Genomic DNA, 14,356 nt, shown 5'->3' on the forward strand with positions numbered 1-14,356 from the left:
TCAAGGCTAGCACTCTGCCACTTGAGCCACAGCGCCACTTCGGGCCATTTTCTGTATATGTGGTGCTGGGGAATTGAACCCAGGGCTTCATGTATATGAGGCAAGCACTCTTGCCACTAGGCCATATCCCCAAGCCCCCCTAAATTCCCATTTGATGCTGGGGTCCACGGCCAGATCACCCATCGAGACAGGAAACAGTCAAAACAGAAGTAGACACCCCGTCTCACCACCCATGAATGCTGCTTTTCCTGTTTATTCAGGAGTAGATTTGGGGGTGTAAAACCTGTATGTGAAGGACATGTAGGGGATGTAAGGGTCTCGTCCAGGAAGGTGTGTGGGGAGGGAGGAGGACCTGGCGTCCAGAGCGACAAGGTGGGCAGTACTGACCATTGCTGTCCCTGTGACTGGCCTGGCTGGGACGGAGAGAAAGTGAGAGGATGCACTGAATCCAGTTCACCCTCAGGATGGAGGACCAAGGGGAAGACTGCTACAGTCATGCGGCCACCACTGTGTGGAGCAGCTTAATCCGGATTGGCAGAAGAGCTGACATGACTGGTGCGCCCAACCAGGAGACGATGGACTTCCCACCCACCACCAGGTATGCTACTGCCCAACCGTCACAGGCTTTGAAGGGTATGCTGGGCATAGCCTGGTCACCAGACAAGGCAGCCATTAGTCTACACAGAGTCTACTTCAGAGAAAACTAGCTTCCTTCCCCTGAAGCCTGTACCAATCCCCTGAGAGGAAGGCATAGCCGTGTGGCGGCCCTGAAGGCTCAACACAAAGATGCCATCTGTTTGTCGTGAAAGCTAAGCAAACGCCTCTAGGTATTAGGTTGAAGATGCATGCACAATAAATTTCCCCAAGTGACAGGTAGATGGATGTGTCATGAAATGTTAATGAAATTAACATCTGGTATGGCACAGGCATTTTTGGAGAGGAAAATATATTAAGCACTTATAAAGGATTATAAAATGATTAGTATTATGAAAATGATAAAGGTACCCAACTGGTTTGGTTTGGGTTTTTTTTGTTTTGCCAATCCTGGGGCTTGGGACTCAGGGCCTGAGCACTGTCCCTGGCTTCTTTTTGCTCAAGGCTAGCACTCTACCTCTTGGGCCACAGCGCTACTTTTGGCTTTTTCTGTTTATGTGGTGCTGAGGAATCGAACCCAGGGCTTCATGCATACTAGGCAAGCTCTCTACCGCTAAGCCACATTCCCAGCCCCTGGTTTTGTTTTTGTTTTTCTGTGTGCCAGTACTGGGGTTTGGACTTGGGGTCTGGGCACTATCCTTTAGCTTTTTTCTCAAGGCTGGCACTATATCCCTTGAGCCACAGCTCTACTTCTGGCCGTTTTGGTGGTTAATTGGAGATAAGAGTCTCATGGACTTTTCTGTCTGGCCTGGCTTTGAACCTCAATCTTCAGATCTCAATCTCCCGAGTAGCTAGGATTATAGGCAGGAGCCGTCCATACCCAGTTGTTTTTGTGTGTGTACGTGGTTCTATATTTAAGACAGGGTCTGGCTATGTGGCCCAGGTTGGTCTCAAACTCATAATCATCTTGTCTCAGCCTCAAAGGCCAGGATTACAGCCAAGTGTCATCATGACTGGCTGAATGTACTTCTAATGGTTTGAGTCCACAGGGGGACTTGTGACACCTCCCAGTCACCAGTGCTCTAGAACATGCGGAGAATACTCTCCTACATTCCAGGAAGGCCCAGAAGAAAAATACCCACGATTCCTAGAGAAGAAAGAAAAAGTCAATAATAAGAGTAAAAAATTCAATCTTAGAAACACTGGGAGTGGCACATGGTGGTATGTGCCTGTAATTTGAGCACAAAGGAGGTAGAAACAGGAGATGAGTTTGAAGCCAGCCTGGGCTACATAGCTAGACACTATTTCAAAAAGAAAAAAAAACAATAAAACCAGAAATACCCAGGATGAAAGACAATATCATCCTCTTAACAACATAACAAGCATTCCCACCCTTCCTTTAGTCTCTGCCTGTGGCTCTTTAAATTTCTTCATAATAAAGCCCCCAGATGGCAGTGACATTCCCTGGACCCAATGCCACACGCTCATCCCAGACATCTTCATGAGGATGCTTCACACAGAGAGCACTTTCTGACCTCAAGTTGGAGCCAGCAAGGGCTTACCAGAAATGACCCCAGTCTCTTAATTTTACATATTTGATAAGACCTCTGGGGGGAAGCTTGAGAAAGTATCCTTACTGGCAAAAACCACAAAAACATTTGTACTTAATTTCAGAAACCTGATTGCAGCCAAGGAATCAATAACCCTATTTCCAGCTGGGGCTCCTTGGTTGGCCCCACTGAGAGGAGTCAGCCATCATGTCTTCTCCTGACTCTTGCCTGAGATTTGAGCTAATCATTTGAATAGCACTTCCATCAGAGACCATTAAACATGCGGAAAAGGTTTTCTGTGGTCCAAAACACTTGCAAAATATATTTGCATTCCTCTCTCAGACATGACGGTTCATTAAAAGTTCTCAAGTCCTCATGTTTAAAAAAAAAACTATATTTAATCTGAAATTTTCGAAATGCAACCACAGGCATTTTTATATAAAAAAATCACAAAATGTTTATTACTAAGATTTGAGGCATGTTTCATTAATGTACATGTTTTGGACAAGGATCACAAAAGAGCCCTTGAAGCTATTCAACTTCTTTTTAAATCAAATATGTGTTGAGGGCTAACTTATCTTACAGAACTTTCTTGGACACTTAGATCACAAGGTTAATTAATAGAAAAAAAATGCAGCCTATCACATTTTCTAGACTGGAAATATTAACAAAGAAGATAGATGTAAATTTCTCAGCACAAAACAATGCACCTTTATAATCTCTTTCTAGTTAAAAGCTAGGAAGATAACAAGGTTGGAGCCAATGCACTCATGAAAACACATGGCCAGGGATGGACTGACCATTGGCCACTTGTGGCCCCACGTCACCGTGTTGTCTGGCAAACGCTTGTGGTATTCAGTACACCTGAACACTGCTCCATGGTGTCCAGCGGGCCCCCAGTTACCAATTCCTCTGCTCACTTTCATCTGGTAAAGGAAGGCATCTTAGTCATGCCACCATCCTCTCTTTGCTGGCTAAGTCCCCAAGAATCAGAAACTTGTATCTGTACAAATCCCAGTAAACCAGGGGAGCCAAAAGATCAAAAGCTTCACCTAATAGCAAGAAGAAAACAACCCGGGAGACAAATGGGTATAGAACTAGAATACAGATCATACAAAGTGAAATTCCAATGCCTTTGCCAGAGATTTAAAAAAAAAAAAGAAGAACCAGGGCTGGGAATATGGACTAGTGGTCAAGTGCTCACCTTGTATACATGAAGCCCTGGGTTCGATTCCTCAGCACCATATATATAGAAAAAGCCGGAAGTGGTGCTGTGGCTCAAGTGGTAGAGTGCTAGCCTTGAGCAAAAAGAAGCCAGGGACAGTGCTCAGACCCTGAGTTTGAGCCCCAGGACTGGCAAAAAACAAAACAAAACAAAACAAAAGAACCACTCAAACTGAAAGAGTAGTGCAATTCTTCATGCAGGTGCTAATTTCTATGTCATAATCACTAAATAATTGCCAAGAATAAAAACTCTGCTGACATGATGGATTGAGAAGATAGCCTCTGTGGACAGCAATTCAGCTGTGTCTCAAAACTTAAAACACACACACACACATACACAGACACACACACACACACACCACATACACACACACACACGGACTATGTAATCCCACTTCTAGACATTATTTTCACTGCCACTCTACCCAGGCAAGGGAGAAATGGGGTAGTCCAGGGCTATTCAAATGCAGCCAAGCTTATTAGAAAGATTAGAAACAAATGAAATGCCTACCAGGGGCAGCTGGTTAAACATTCACACAATGAAATCCTGGGCAGTCGGGGTAGAAAATGAAATGGCTCCATATGAACAATCGGGAAAGTACATGGTTAAGTGGCACACAGAGTCAACAGACAGTGTGAACACATACGAATATATGCACAGGTTCATCTACACCCGTGCCTTGGCTTCATTTATAAGGGCTTGGGTTTCAAGTATCTACTCATATGCAATTGTGTGCTGTATAAAGAATCTATCAGAAACTGAGAGGAATACTTTCTTTCTAGAAGAGAAAAATGCCTGGCTAAGGAATCAGAGAAGCTGAAAGGGAGGTCTCATTTTCAGACTGTAGTCATTTATTTATTTATTTATTTATTTATTTATTTATTTATTCATTCATTCATTCATTCATTTAGTTAATTTGTGCCAACACTAGGCCTTGAGCTCAGGGACTGGGTGCTATCCCTTAGCTTTATTTGTTCAAGGCCAGCACTGGTGTTAGGGCTCCATGACTAAGCGTTTTTCGATTCAGGTTGGGTCATAAATGACATTAGTCAACAAAACAAGCTTTATGGAATGGGACACAACTTCATCACAGCTCTTCCCATTACTAATAGCACTCAATTCAGCATCCCTCTTCCTCCGTTCATGTTTTAAAGCCACCAGTCACACTGGCAACCTTCAGGCTGAAGTGACAGAGAAGGAAAATAAGGAGCCAGACTGGAATTTCCCCATGTGTTATGCACCAAAATCAGAAAATGCATCTCATTTAGTAGAACAGTTCCTCAATACAGTTTGTGGGTTTCCTAGATCTCCATTTTCAGTGGATCAACTTTATGTTTTTGTTCCACATACAAAATTGATTTATACATGCTCTAGAGAATCACAAATATGGCGTTCGATTCTTTGTGGTAACGTCACAGTCACCAAGCCTCTGACTGTGCTGGTTTCATTGACGTCACGTCCTGTGGACACTCAGCCAGGAGAGAATGTCCTCCCTCTGTCCTGATGTGCTTGGGTGAGTGATGGCTTGAAATCCTCACTTTTGAACACCCCATCTTAAATAGGTCCGCTAAAGGCCATTTGGGTTCTGAACAGAATTCTGAACAAAGTTCTCAATTAGAAGAGACCTTTAGAGCCTGGGAATTATTGAGATCTAACAGGAGTGACTACAGGTGTTCGGTAACCTTGCAACACAAGGGGGAAGCAGATGAAGCAAGTGAAAAACCCTCCCGTTCAACCTCCCAGGAAGCAGAGACACTGGTGGAGGGCCACGCTGCCTTTGCGCATCAGAAGGAAGGAGATAGGAGACAGGAGGAGAGGGAGGAGGAGGGAGAGGAGGAGGAGAGGCTATGCAAGCGCTCAGACACTCCAGAGGAAGGAGTGAGAAGAAAGTGATGGTTGATAAAGGGTTCAGTGGTCACCTTGAAGAAAGCAAGGTTCGTAGGTTGGTGGGGCAGTTCATAGGGAAGGGGGGGGGACCAGTAGAATGGATGTGAAAATTGATAAACAGGGTTGTAGAGCCTTGGCCATGGGAACAGGAGATAGCACCCTTCATGCAGAAAGCAGGATTCAGGCAAAGATGTGCTGTGGGCCAGGGATGCTGTGGGTGGAGGCGTGAGCCAGACAGAACTGGAAGCTAGGCGAATTCCCAGACAAAGGAACTTCGCAAGATAGGAGACACCATACTCATTCTGTTCCTAGGCTTAGAAGAGTGGGCCAGAGCTGGGTACCAGTGGCTCACGCCTGTAATCCTAGCTACTCGGGAGACTGGGTTCTGGAGGATTGTGGTTTAAAGCCAACCTGGGCAGAAAAGTCCAAAAGCCTCCGTCTCCAAATAACCATCAGAAAGCCGACTGAAGTTGGATGCTGGTGCCTCATGTCTGTAATCCTAGCTACTCAGGAGGCTGAGAACTGCAGTTGGAAGCCAGCCTGGGCAGGAAAGGATATGAAAGTCATCTCCAAGTAACACCAAAAAGCTGGAAGTGAAGCTGAGGTTCAAACAGCAGAGCACTAGCCTTGATCAAAAAAAGATAAGGGGCAGCACTTAGGCCCTGAGTTCAAACCTCAGTAGGGACACAAAAATTAGAAGGAGGAAGAGGAGAAGGAAGAGGAGGAGGAGGGGGAGCATGGTCCCAAAACATCTACCCAGAAACTTCTAGAGGATTTCATCTCTGAGCCAGCTCCTGATTGGCGTGGAATCACGTAAAGAGTTGGTGTGGAGAAACCAGGATTACGGGATGGTAAACTGATGAGCTGAGGTATCTCTGACTGCACAAAAGTCGAATACTTTTGATAACCTTAAACTCCAGAAGGGACTAAGACTTCCAGCTTTCTACTCTCTCGGGTTACAGAACCTTCTGGCAGAATCAAGGTTCTCATGCATTCATCAGGACAGCAGCAAGTTTGCCCAGTAGCAAGATGTTCCCAACATTGTGGTTTTTTCCCCCCAGTCCTGGGGCTTGAACTCCCTGGGCCTCTTTGTGTCCAGAGCTAAGGCTCAACATCTTGAGCCACAGCACCACTTTAGGCTTTTCCAGAGTACTTTATTGGAAATAAGAATCTCATGAACTTTCCTACCCAGGCTAGCTTTGAACCACAGATCTCAGTTACTCAGATCCTGAGTAACTAGGATTACAAGAGTGAGCCACTGGCACCTGGCTCCAACAGTTTCTTTCAACCTTGGCTCAAGATAAAAACAAAGGTAAAGTTCCTTCTCTGAAATCTGGGGCCTTATCTCTTCCTCTACAGCACGTTCTAACAGCATGTTTGTACTTGTTCTTGATTCTCAGAGCATACAATAAAGGTCCTTCAAAGGAAAAGTATGTTCAATGAGTCTCTCAAAAAACTTGCTTAACACAAGTTCAACACACAAGCTCCTTTGCCAGGGGTATTTTCTTTCTTTAAAACAAGAAAGGCAACTTTCTGTGTGACAACGATGTCATGACAGAAATGGCTGTGGTTCATACACGTTTCAGTGCTGCTCTGCTGATATGAGGGCTGGGTTCTGAGATTGTTCACCCTGATGGTACCTTGAAGTGTGTCTAATGCCTTGGTGTCTTGAAGAACTGAATTCTTTGAGGGGGATTATGTATGCTGTACAACGACAAGAAGGATGGATGACATAGGTGCAGTGGATCACACCTGTAATCCCAGATACTCTGGAAGTGATCAGGAAGATCTGAAGTTCAAGGCCAGCCTGGGTAAAAAGTTAGCAAGACCACATGGCAACCAATAAGCTGGGCATAGTGGTATATGTCTGCCTTCCCAGCTATGATTAAGAACAAACAGGAGGATCATAGTCCAGGCCAACCTGGGTACAAAAGGGAGAACCTAAAACAGGGCTGAGAATGTGGCTCAGAGGTAGAGTGCTTGCCTAGCATGCATGGAGCCCTAGGATTCGATTCCTCAGTGCCAAACAGAAAAAGCCGGAAGTAGTGCTGTGGCTCAAGTGGTAAGAGTGCTAGCCTTGCACAAAAGAAGCTCAGGGACAGTACCCAGGCTCTGAGTTCAAGCCCCAGGACTGGCAAAAAAAAAAAAAAGGTCTGGAAGTATGGCTCAAGATAGAATACTAGCTTATCCAGCACTGATTTCAAACCCAAGTATTGCAAAATAAAAAAAAAAAAGCTACAAAGGCATGATGATTTTTAAAAGGAAAGGACACTAACTGGAAAATACTAAAAGGATGGTACAAAAAGCAAGCTAGAGAAGGAGGGACAGAGAGGAGAGCGAAGAAGGTGCGGAGTGCGGGGAGCCAGCTGGCCGTGGAAATGTAGGGTAGGAATGGGAGAAAAGAGGTCTAGCAATTACTAAAGGTCCTTTGTGCAGACAGGAGGGTCAGAATAACTGGATGAAGTCAGGCAAAGACATCGAGATCTACTAAAAATCTGCTAGGAACATACGCTATCCTTAGAAAAAGACTAGGAAGAGCCATGATCAAGACCAAACTCTCTGAGTGCTCAGATGACTGGGGTAAAATACGACAAAGCAGACAACTGGCAAACGGATGGAGAGAGGCAGAACTGGAAAAACCCAGAAGCAACCATTTCCCCCCACAACGTGCCTCTCTGTGGTTTCTACAGGCGCCCAGCCCCAGGCCCTGCACCGTGTCCTCGGCCATCCGCCTGACTGCGCGGCACTAGACACCCGTGGCAAAGTTCACCCTTCACCCCTTGAGCCAGTTCCCCTGCCAGCTCTCCAGCTGTCTCAGATTGTAGAGATTCTGAGGTTGTGACAGGAGAAGTGATACTCGGGAAAGAATGAGGAAGGAGCATGTTTTATTCACTCCGGGCAATCAACCAGAACTTTCTTGCTAACTTGTTGAGCTACTTTAGCTCAGTTCCCACTCCATCGACATCCAATCTTGGAGGTACTGTGACCGAGGCCACCTTCTTAGTTTGGTGGTGATACCTTCATACTTTCACTCAGGGATCGTGACTTCAGTGTGTTCTGTGTTGGGACACAAAGCTCGTATGGCCTATTCTCAATACTATGAATAACACCCGGAAGTCACATGTATGATTAATAAGTCTGAATGTTTGACTCAGAAAGGGGGAGGACAGTCAGCATAAATTGTGGTCTCCTCAGGAGGCCCCCCCAGACCTCTGTTATTGAGATTATGCCAAGCCTCCTGCCACACAGAAGTGCTACAGAACGGTGGTCTGGCCAGAATAAGAAGAAACATTTTAGTTATTTTAGAATCATTTCCTGGCTTACTAGTTTTCCTACAGATAATAAATGTCTGGGGAGTGGGGGGGGGGTAGGAATCGCTTAATGAGAAGTAGCAACAAGCAGGTAGAGAGTCAAGGAGACAAAACAGATTATAGAAAACTTGCAAGAGTATACATGCCTATAATACAAGCTACTTGGGAGGCAGATATTGGGAGGATCATGGTTCAAGGCTGTCCTGCACAGGAAGTTAACAAGACTCTATATCAACAAATAAACCAGGTGTGGTGGCATGCACCTGGCATCCCAGGTACACTGGAGACTTAGAACTGCAACGTGAGGCCAGTCTCTGGCAAAAAGAGACCTTACCTGAAAAAGAACGGAAACAAAAAGGGTTGGAGGTGTGGCTCAAGTGGAAGAGCATCTGCCTAGCAAGGCCAAGGCTCTGAGTTCTCAACCACAGTACAGCCAAAACAAAGAAGAAGAAAAACAAAGAGCTACTGGGGGTAAGAGAGCAGAAGAAAGATTTGGGAGAAACCAGAGGTTATTCTGCCCCAGCACAGGCTGCAGAGCTGGTGACAGTCAATAGAAAAGGGCACATTTCCAGATAGACAGGGGATCCGAGCCATTATGGGATTTCACCTACAATCCAGAACAAATCCGTGGTCCAAGCCGAAATACTCAGAAGAGTCACAGGAGAAGGCCACATTTGTTTGCCAGAACGGGAGACGCATGGGAAACAGAAAAGTGACAGGAAAAGGCATGCCGGTGAAATTAAGCCATGCTCCGTCGTCCTAAGTGACCTATTGTCCAAGGCCCTTCCATGCAACATCGGAGTTGAGCAGTTGCACTAAGGCTCGCAAGGCCCACAGAGCCTAAAATGTCCCTTCACGTGAAAAGTCCCCTTGCCTACATCCTGTCTGGATTTGGGCAGGAGGCAGGAGCTGAGGCAGAACAGGTCCTCGTGGCAAGCAGAGGTCCAGTAAAACAAATTCCTGCTAGAGAACCAAAGCCATTTTCTGTTCACAAATGACTAAACAAAAGGTATGGAGACTCCACGGGCCTCGAAAAAGCCGCATAGCACTTCAAAAGAAATAAAGTGAAGATGGGTGCTGGTGACTCACATCTGTACTCCTAGCTACTCAGGAGGCTGAGATTTGAGGCTCTCAGTTCAAAACAAGCCTGTGCAGAAAAGGCTGTGAGCCTCTTATCTAAATATGATTACCATAAAACCAGACGTTAAGGGATAGCTCAAGTGTAGGGTACTAGCCTTGGGGACGAAAGCTAAGGGACAGTGCCCAGGCCCTGAGTTCAAGCCCCAGTATATATATATATGGAATACGTTGAAGGTGCTAAGAGGTTCAAAGTGATGTCCTGATTCCCCCAAAAGATAGAGTCCAATGCTTTTGAGAGGCCTTTGAGAAGCCCTCAGTAAGTGGCACTCTGGCAAAGAGACAACAGATACATTTCTAAACCTGGTACCAACAGCTTGATTTGTACATTTATTTGAGGTTGAGGTAGGGATTATGTGAGGAGAGTGTTCACCCACTTGTGGGCATTTGAACACACACACATTGCGATGCAGGTATAATTTCTTCATAGTGAGTCCACATCAGTTATAAACGTGTGTGTGTGCATACAGGTGGTTATTTATAAAATTTATGCCAAAAATTTAACCATAAGTCACATCTAAATTCTGATTGATGTGTATGTTTTTTAAATTCCTGGGTGTACTAACAAGCATTTTTTTTTCATATACAACTATTTAAAAAACACACACGCTACCCAACACTGGTGGCTCATGCTTGTAATCCTAGCCTCTCAGGAGGCTGAGAGCTGAGGATCACAGTTTGAAGCCAGCCTGGCCAGGAATGTCTACGAGGCTCTTATCTACAGTTAACTAGTAAAAAGCTGGAAGTGGAAGTGTGGCTCAAGAGGTAAAGAGCCAGCCTTGAGTGAAAAAGTAAGCAAGAGCTCAAGGCCCTGAGTTCAAGCCCCAGTATCAGCACACACACACACACACACACACACACACACACACACGCACACACGCACGCACGCACGCACGCCAAGATATTTTATTTCTCCACACAACTTGTCAGATACAATCTCCTATCTCTGCCAAATTGAGGGTGCTGAGTTCTTGTTGAAGACTATCCCAGGAGGACATGGGAGAAGGAAGAGCACTTGTGGACCATGCAAAATGGACCAGTCACCCATGGCACCAGTTTGCATCAGTAGGTGTGGTATGCCATCTCCAGCCCTCCTAGCCGTTACCTTTTCTGAATGTCTCGCGGTTTTCCTCTGCTTCTCTGTTGACACGATTCTGCTCTGGTTCAGTGGCAGGCCCCTGGTCCTCAAGTTCATCTTCCGTTTCATCGTCGCTGTAAGGAACCACTTCATCATTCGGCTGAGAATCCTCATCGAATGTTGTTTCTGAATCTCTCTCTGTGCTCATTCTGCTGGCAGCGGACAACTACCTAGTTGTAAATGAAGGGAGACCTTAGTGAATTATGGTTCTTGTCCAGTGTGGGGCTGGATCTTGTCTGCACTCTGTTACGACACCCCCTTTTTCAGCACAACATCTTAGGTACATGTAAATATTTCTGAAAAACCCCAAAGCTCAACATGTAAACAAAAGCAAAAACATTTAAAACATTTGTAATTGGCTAAATGCTTAGGTAAGAATTACAAAAGCACTCCCAGAAATGTACACTTGCAAACTTTTTAACTCGTGTGTGTGTGTGTGTGTGTGTGTGTGTGTGTGTGTGTGTGTGTCCTGGAGCTTGAGCTCAGGGCCTCATACTCTCACTTGGCTTTTTCACTCAAGGTTGGTGTTCTGTCACTTTAGCCGCACTTCAACGTCCGGCTTTTTCCTAGTTAACTGGAGATTAAGTCTTTCGGGTTTGTGATCCTCAGATCTCAGCCTCCTGAAGAGCTAGGATGACAGGCGTGAGCCGCCAGCCCTTGCCACGCAAAGATGCTCAGCAACAACAACAAAATAGAAAGAGACTAAAAATATGGAAGTGTGGCTCACATAGAGAAAGTACTGTTTGGTAAAAAGGCTTTATGGCAGTCATGGGGTCACATATTTATTTGCATTTTGGCAAATTCATCAAGTTCAATTTCTACTGTGGATTGCTGGCAGAGTTGGAAAACTTCTGCACTAAAAGATATGGTACCTAGGCCTAGCACTAATGGCTCACTACCCACGAGGCTGAAATCTGAGGATTTGGGTTTAAAGCCAGCATGAGCAGAAAAAATCCATGAGACTGATCTCCAATGAACCAGCAAGAAGTTGGAAATAAGAGATGTGGCTCAAGTGGTGCCATGCCAGCCTTGAGCAAAAATGCCAAATGAGAGCATAAGACCCTGAGTCCAAGCCTCAGTATCAACACACACACACACACACACACACACACACACACACACACACACACAGAGACAGAGAGAGAGAGAGAGAAAGAGATCTGGTTCTTGGTAATGCCAATAGACTGAATCTTTATTCTGTAACACAACTTAAATACACCCTTAGATGGTCAAGAACTACTAATGACTATCAGAGGCCACTCCTTAGCCTTCCTCTCTTCCTATCAGTACCCACTCTTCCTATCTACAATTGATTTGTGTGTCTAGCACTGCATAAAGTGGTTCTGCACAAGGACACCCTGAGTTATATTTATATTGGGAAAATATTTACACAAATACCTCAGGTTGCTTGAGGACAGTCATAAGCCTTACTCTATTTACACAGCGTCACCCAGCCGTGTACTCAGTATTGTAACTGATAGTGGCTCACGTTATTTAGTGCTAGCTGCATACCTGGCCCTGCACTAAAGGCTTTGCAGATATCGGCCCTCCAAAGTTTTCTTCCATTATTCTGATAAACTGTTTGTCTGTCTGTCTCTCTCCTCAACATTAAAGTCTCCTTTCACTAGTGACATTGAATTGTCATCTATATGACTGGCCTACTGACCACTGACGTTTCTGTTTCCTTCCTGGCACTTACTTACCACAACTTATAAAAATACACACTGGCTTTATTGCTTGTCACTCGCCTCTCCCTCTAGACCACAAGCTCTAGAACAGAGCCCAGTCCAAGAAGACTCAGCACCTCACAGTTGGCACCCAGAGACGTGAACACAGAACCAATCAGCCTTCAAGAGTGTTTGGGAGGTCTTCACCAGTTGTTTGCTACTGAGTTCTTTGCCATGTCCCCAGTGTTCATCCCTACTACACAACAGCAGATGCCAATAATCCCTGGATGAAAGAAAAAAGCTTGAGAGCAGTAAGAGGGAAAAAAAAGGAAGAGCCAAGTTCACAGCTTCTACCAGATGTAACTCTTTATTTTTTTTTGAGTCTGATTCATTCAAGCCACCAAAAACATATTGCTCAATGTTTTACCCTCTATACATAACTAAGCAAGGCTTCTGGAAAAGTATCAAAGGTAAGGATCCATCTTCTTTGTTTATCCTCATAACCCAGCATCAGCTACATAGTGGGTCACAGAGGAGGCCATTTGCCTTTGTTCTTAAGGAACCAATCATCTAGACACAAGTAGGTAATTTATAACCCTGGACTAAGTTTGGTCCATTGTCTTCTTTGCTAAAGTAATATCGGAATAAACCCTTGCTCGTTCATTATACATTGTGGGAAGCTAATTTGCACTCATGGCTGATCAGAATATTATATTCACTATAAGCTCATACACCTCAAAGTCTAAAGTACTTACTATCTATACTGTCTTGATAGAAAAAGTCTGTTGATCCTGGGACTAAAATGAAAGATATAAAGATACAAAATCCAAACGGAGTGGTCACCAACAGATGTCCACAGTCAGATAAAATTGGCACCCAGCTGTTACATGAAGCACGTATGCCTTGGAAATGTGAACTAAACTACCAGATGTAGTAGTGGGGGGATGTCTCCAAATAATAGACCATTCGGTTTGTTTGGGAGTGTTACCCCCTTTGTTTCAAAGCTGCATCACTAAGAAACACATAACTTCAAAGGCCAGCAGAAAGGCATATTCGTGGAAGGATATTGTAAATGCATCGGTAACTCCTCTTCCAGGCCCAGTTCCATATACTGTTATCACTAGTCCATGTGTTTAAGATTGGACATGGAAAGTGTAACACACACACACACACACACACACACACACACACACACACACACACACACACACACACACACACCCCAAGATCAGTCAAGACAATGACCCAGATATATAATAGGCCATCGGGGAACAGAGCTGGGTTTAGGAGATGACAGAACTTTCTGGTCACACTCCAGTGGCACACTCCGTGTTCCTGCATTGAGTACTGCTGGTGTCCTGACTCTTGTTAGAGCCACCCACTGCCCAAGAGTGGGGAATAGTTCTTTGGATTGAAGAAGCAAGACTTAGGGGAGAAAGCACGAGCCTAGATTCAAACTTGGCTCTACTATTCTCTAGTTTATAACTTTAGTGAATCATTTAACATTTGGAAGCTTATGTTTCCCATGGGTAGGTAAAAAATGTGAGAAAAACAGAAATATTTACTTTACCTATGTCACACGGTTTAATTTTGATAACTAATAGTTAATTTAAAAAAAATTAAAAAGGTCCCTGGCAATGTCTAGTAGATTGTCCATGTTAAATTCCATTCCCTGCTTCTCTTTGTTCTTGAGAAATAAAGACTTGCAAGATGAAGATCCAAAGACCAGACCCTATACTCTGGTTTCTCTTCAGATCGTATAAATCTTCCGCCTTTTACCAAAGACCAGACCCATCACAAGAGAGGGGACTCCTGGGTCCTCCCCTCTAGCCCTTACTTGCCCCTCT

General features: G+C 44.7%; 1 protein-coding gene across 1 annotated transcript in view; it reads right to left on the reverse strand.

The window, feature by feature from the left end:
• Positions 1 to 14,356, reverse strand: part of Atp8b1 (ATPase phospholipid transporting 8B1) — a 105,651-nt gene that overhangs the window by 49,385 nt on the left and 41,910 nt on the right. The window contains exon 2 of the mRNA XM_048363546.1: positions 10,810 to 11,012. Within this exon, the coding sequence (XP_048219503.1) occupies positions 10,810 to 10,990 (181 nt within the window). The 5' untranslated portion in view covers positions 10,991 to 11,012. The remainder of the gene's footprint in view (positions 1 to 10,809; positions 11,013 to 14,356) is intronic.

The sequence above is a fragment of the Perognathus longimembris genome, chromosome 15 (genome assembly GCF_023159225.1).
Source record: "Perognathus longimembris pacificus isolate PPM17 chromosome 15, ASM2315922v1, whole genome shotgun sequence".
Taxonomy (NCBI): Eukaryota; Metazoa; Chordata; class Mammalia; order Rodentia; family Heteromyidae; genus Perognathus; species Perognathus longimembris.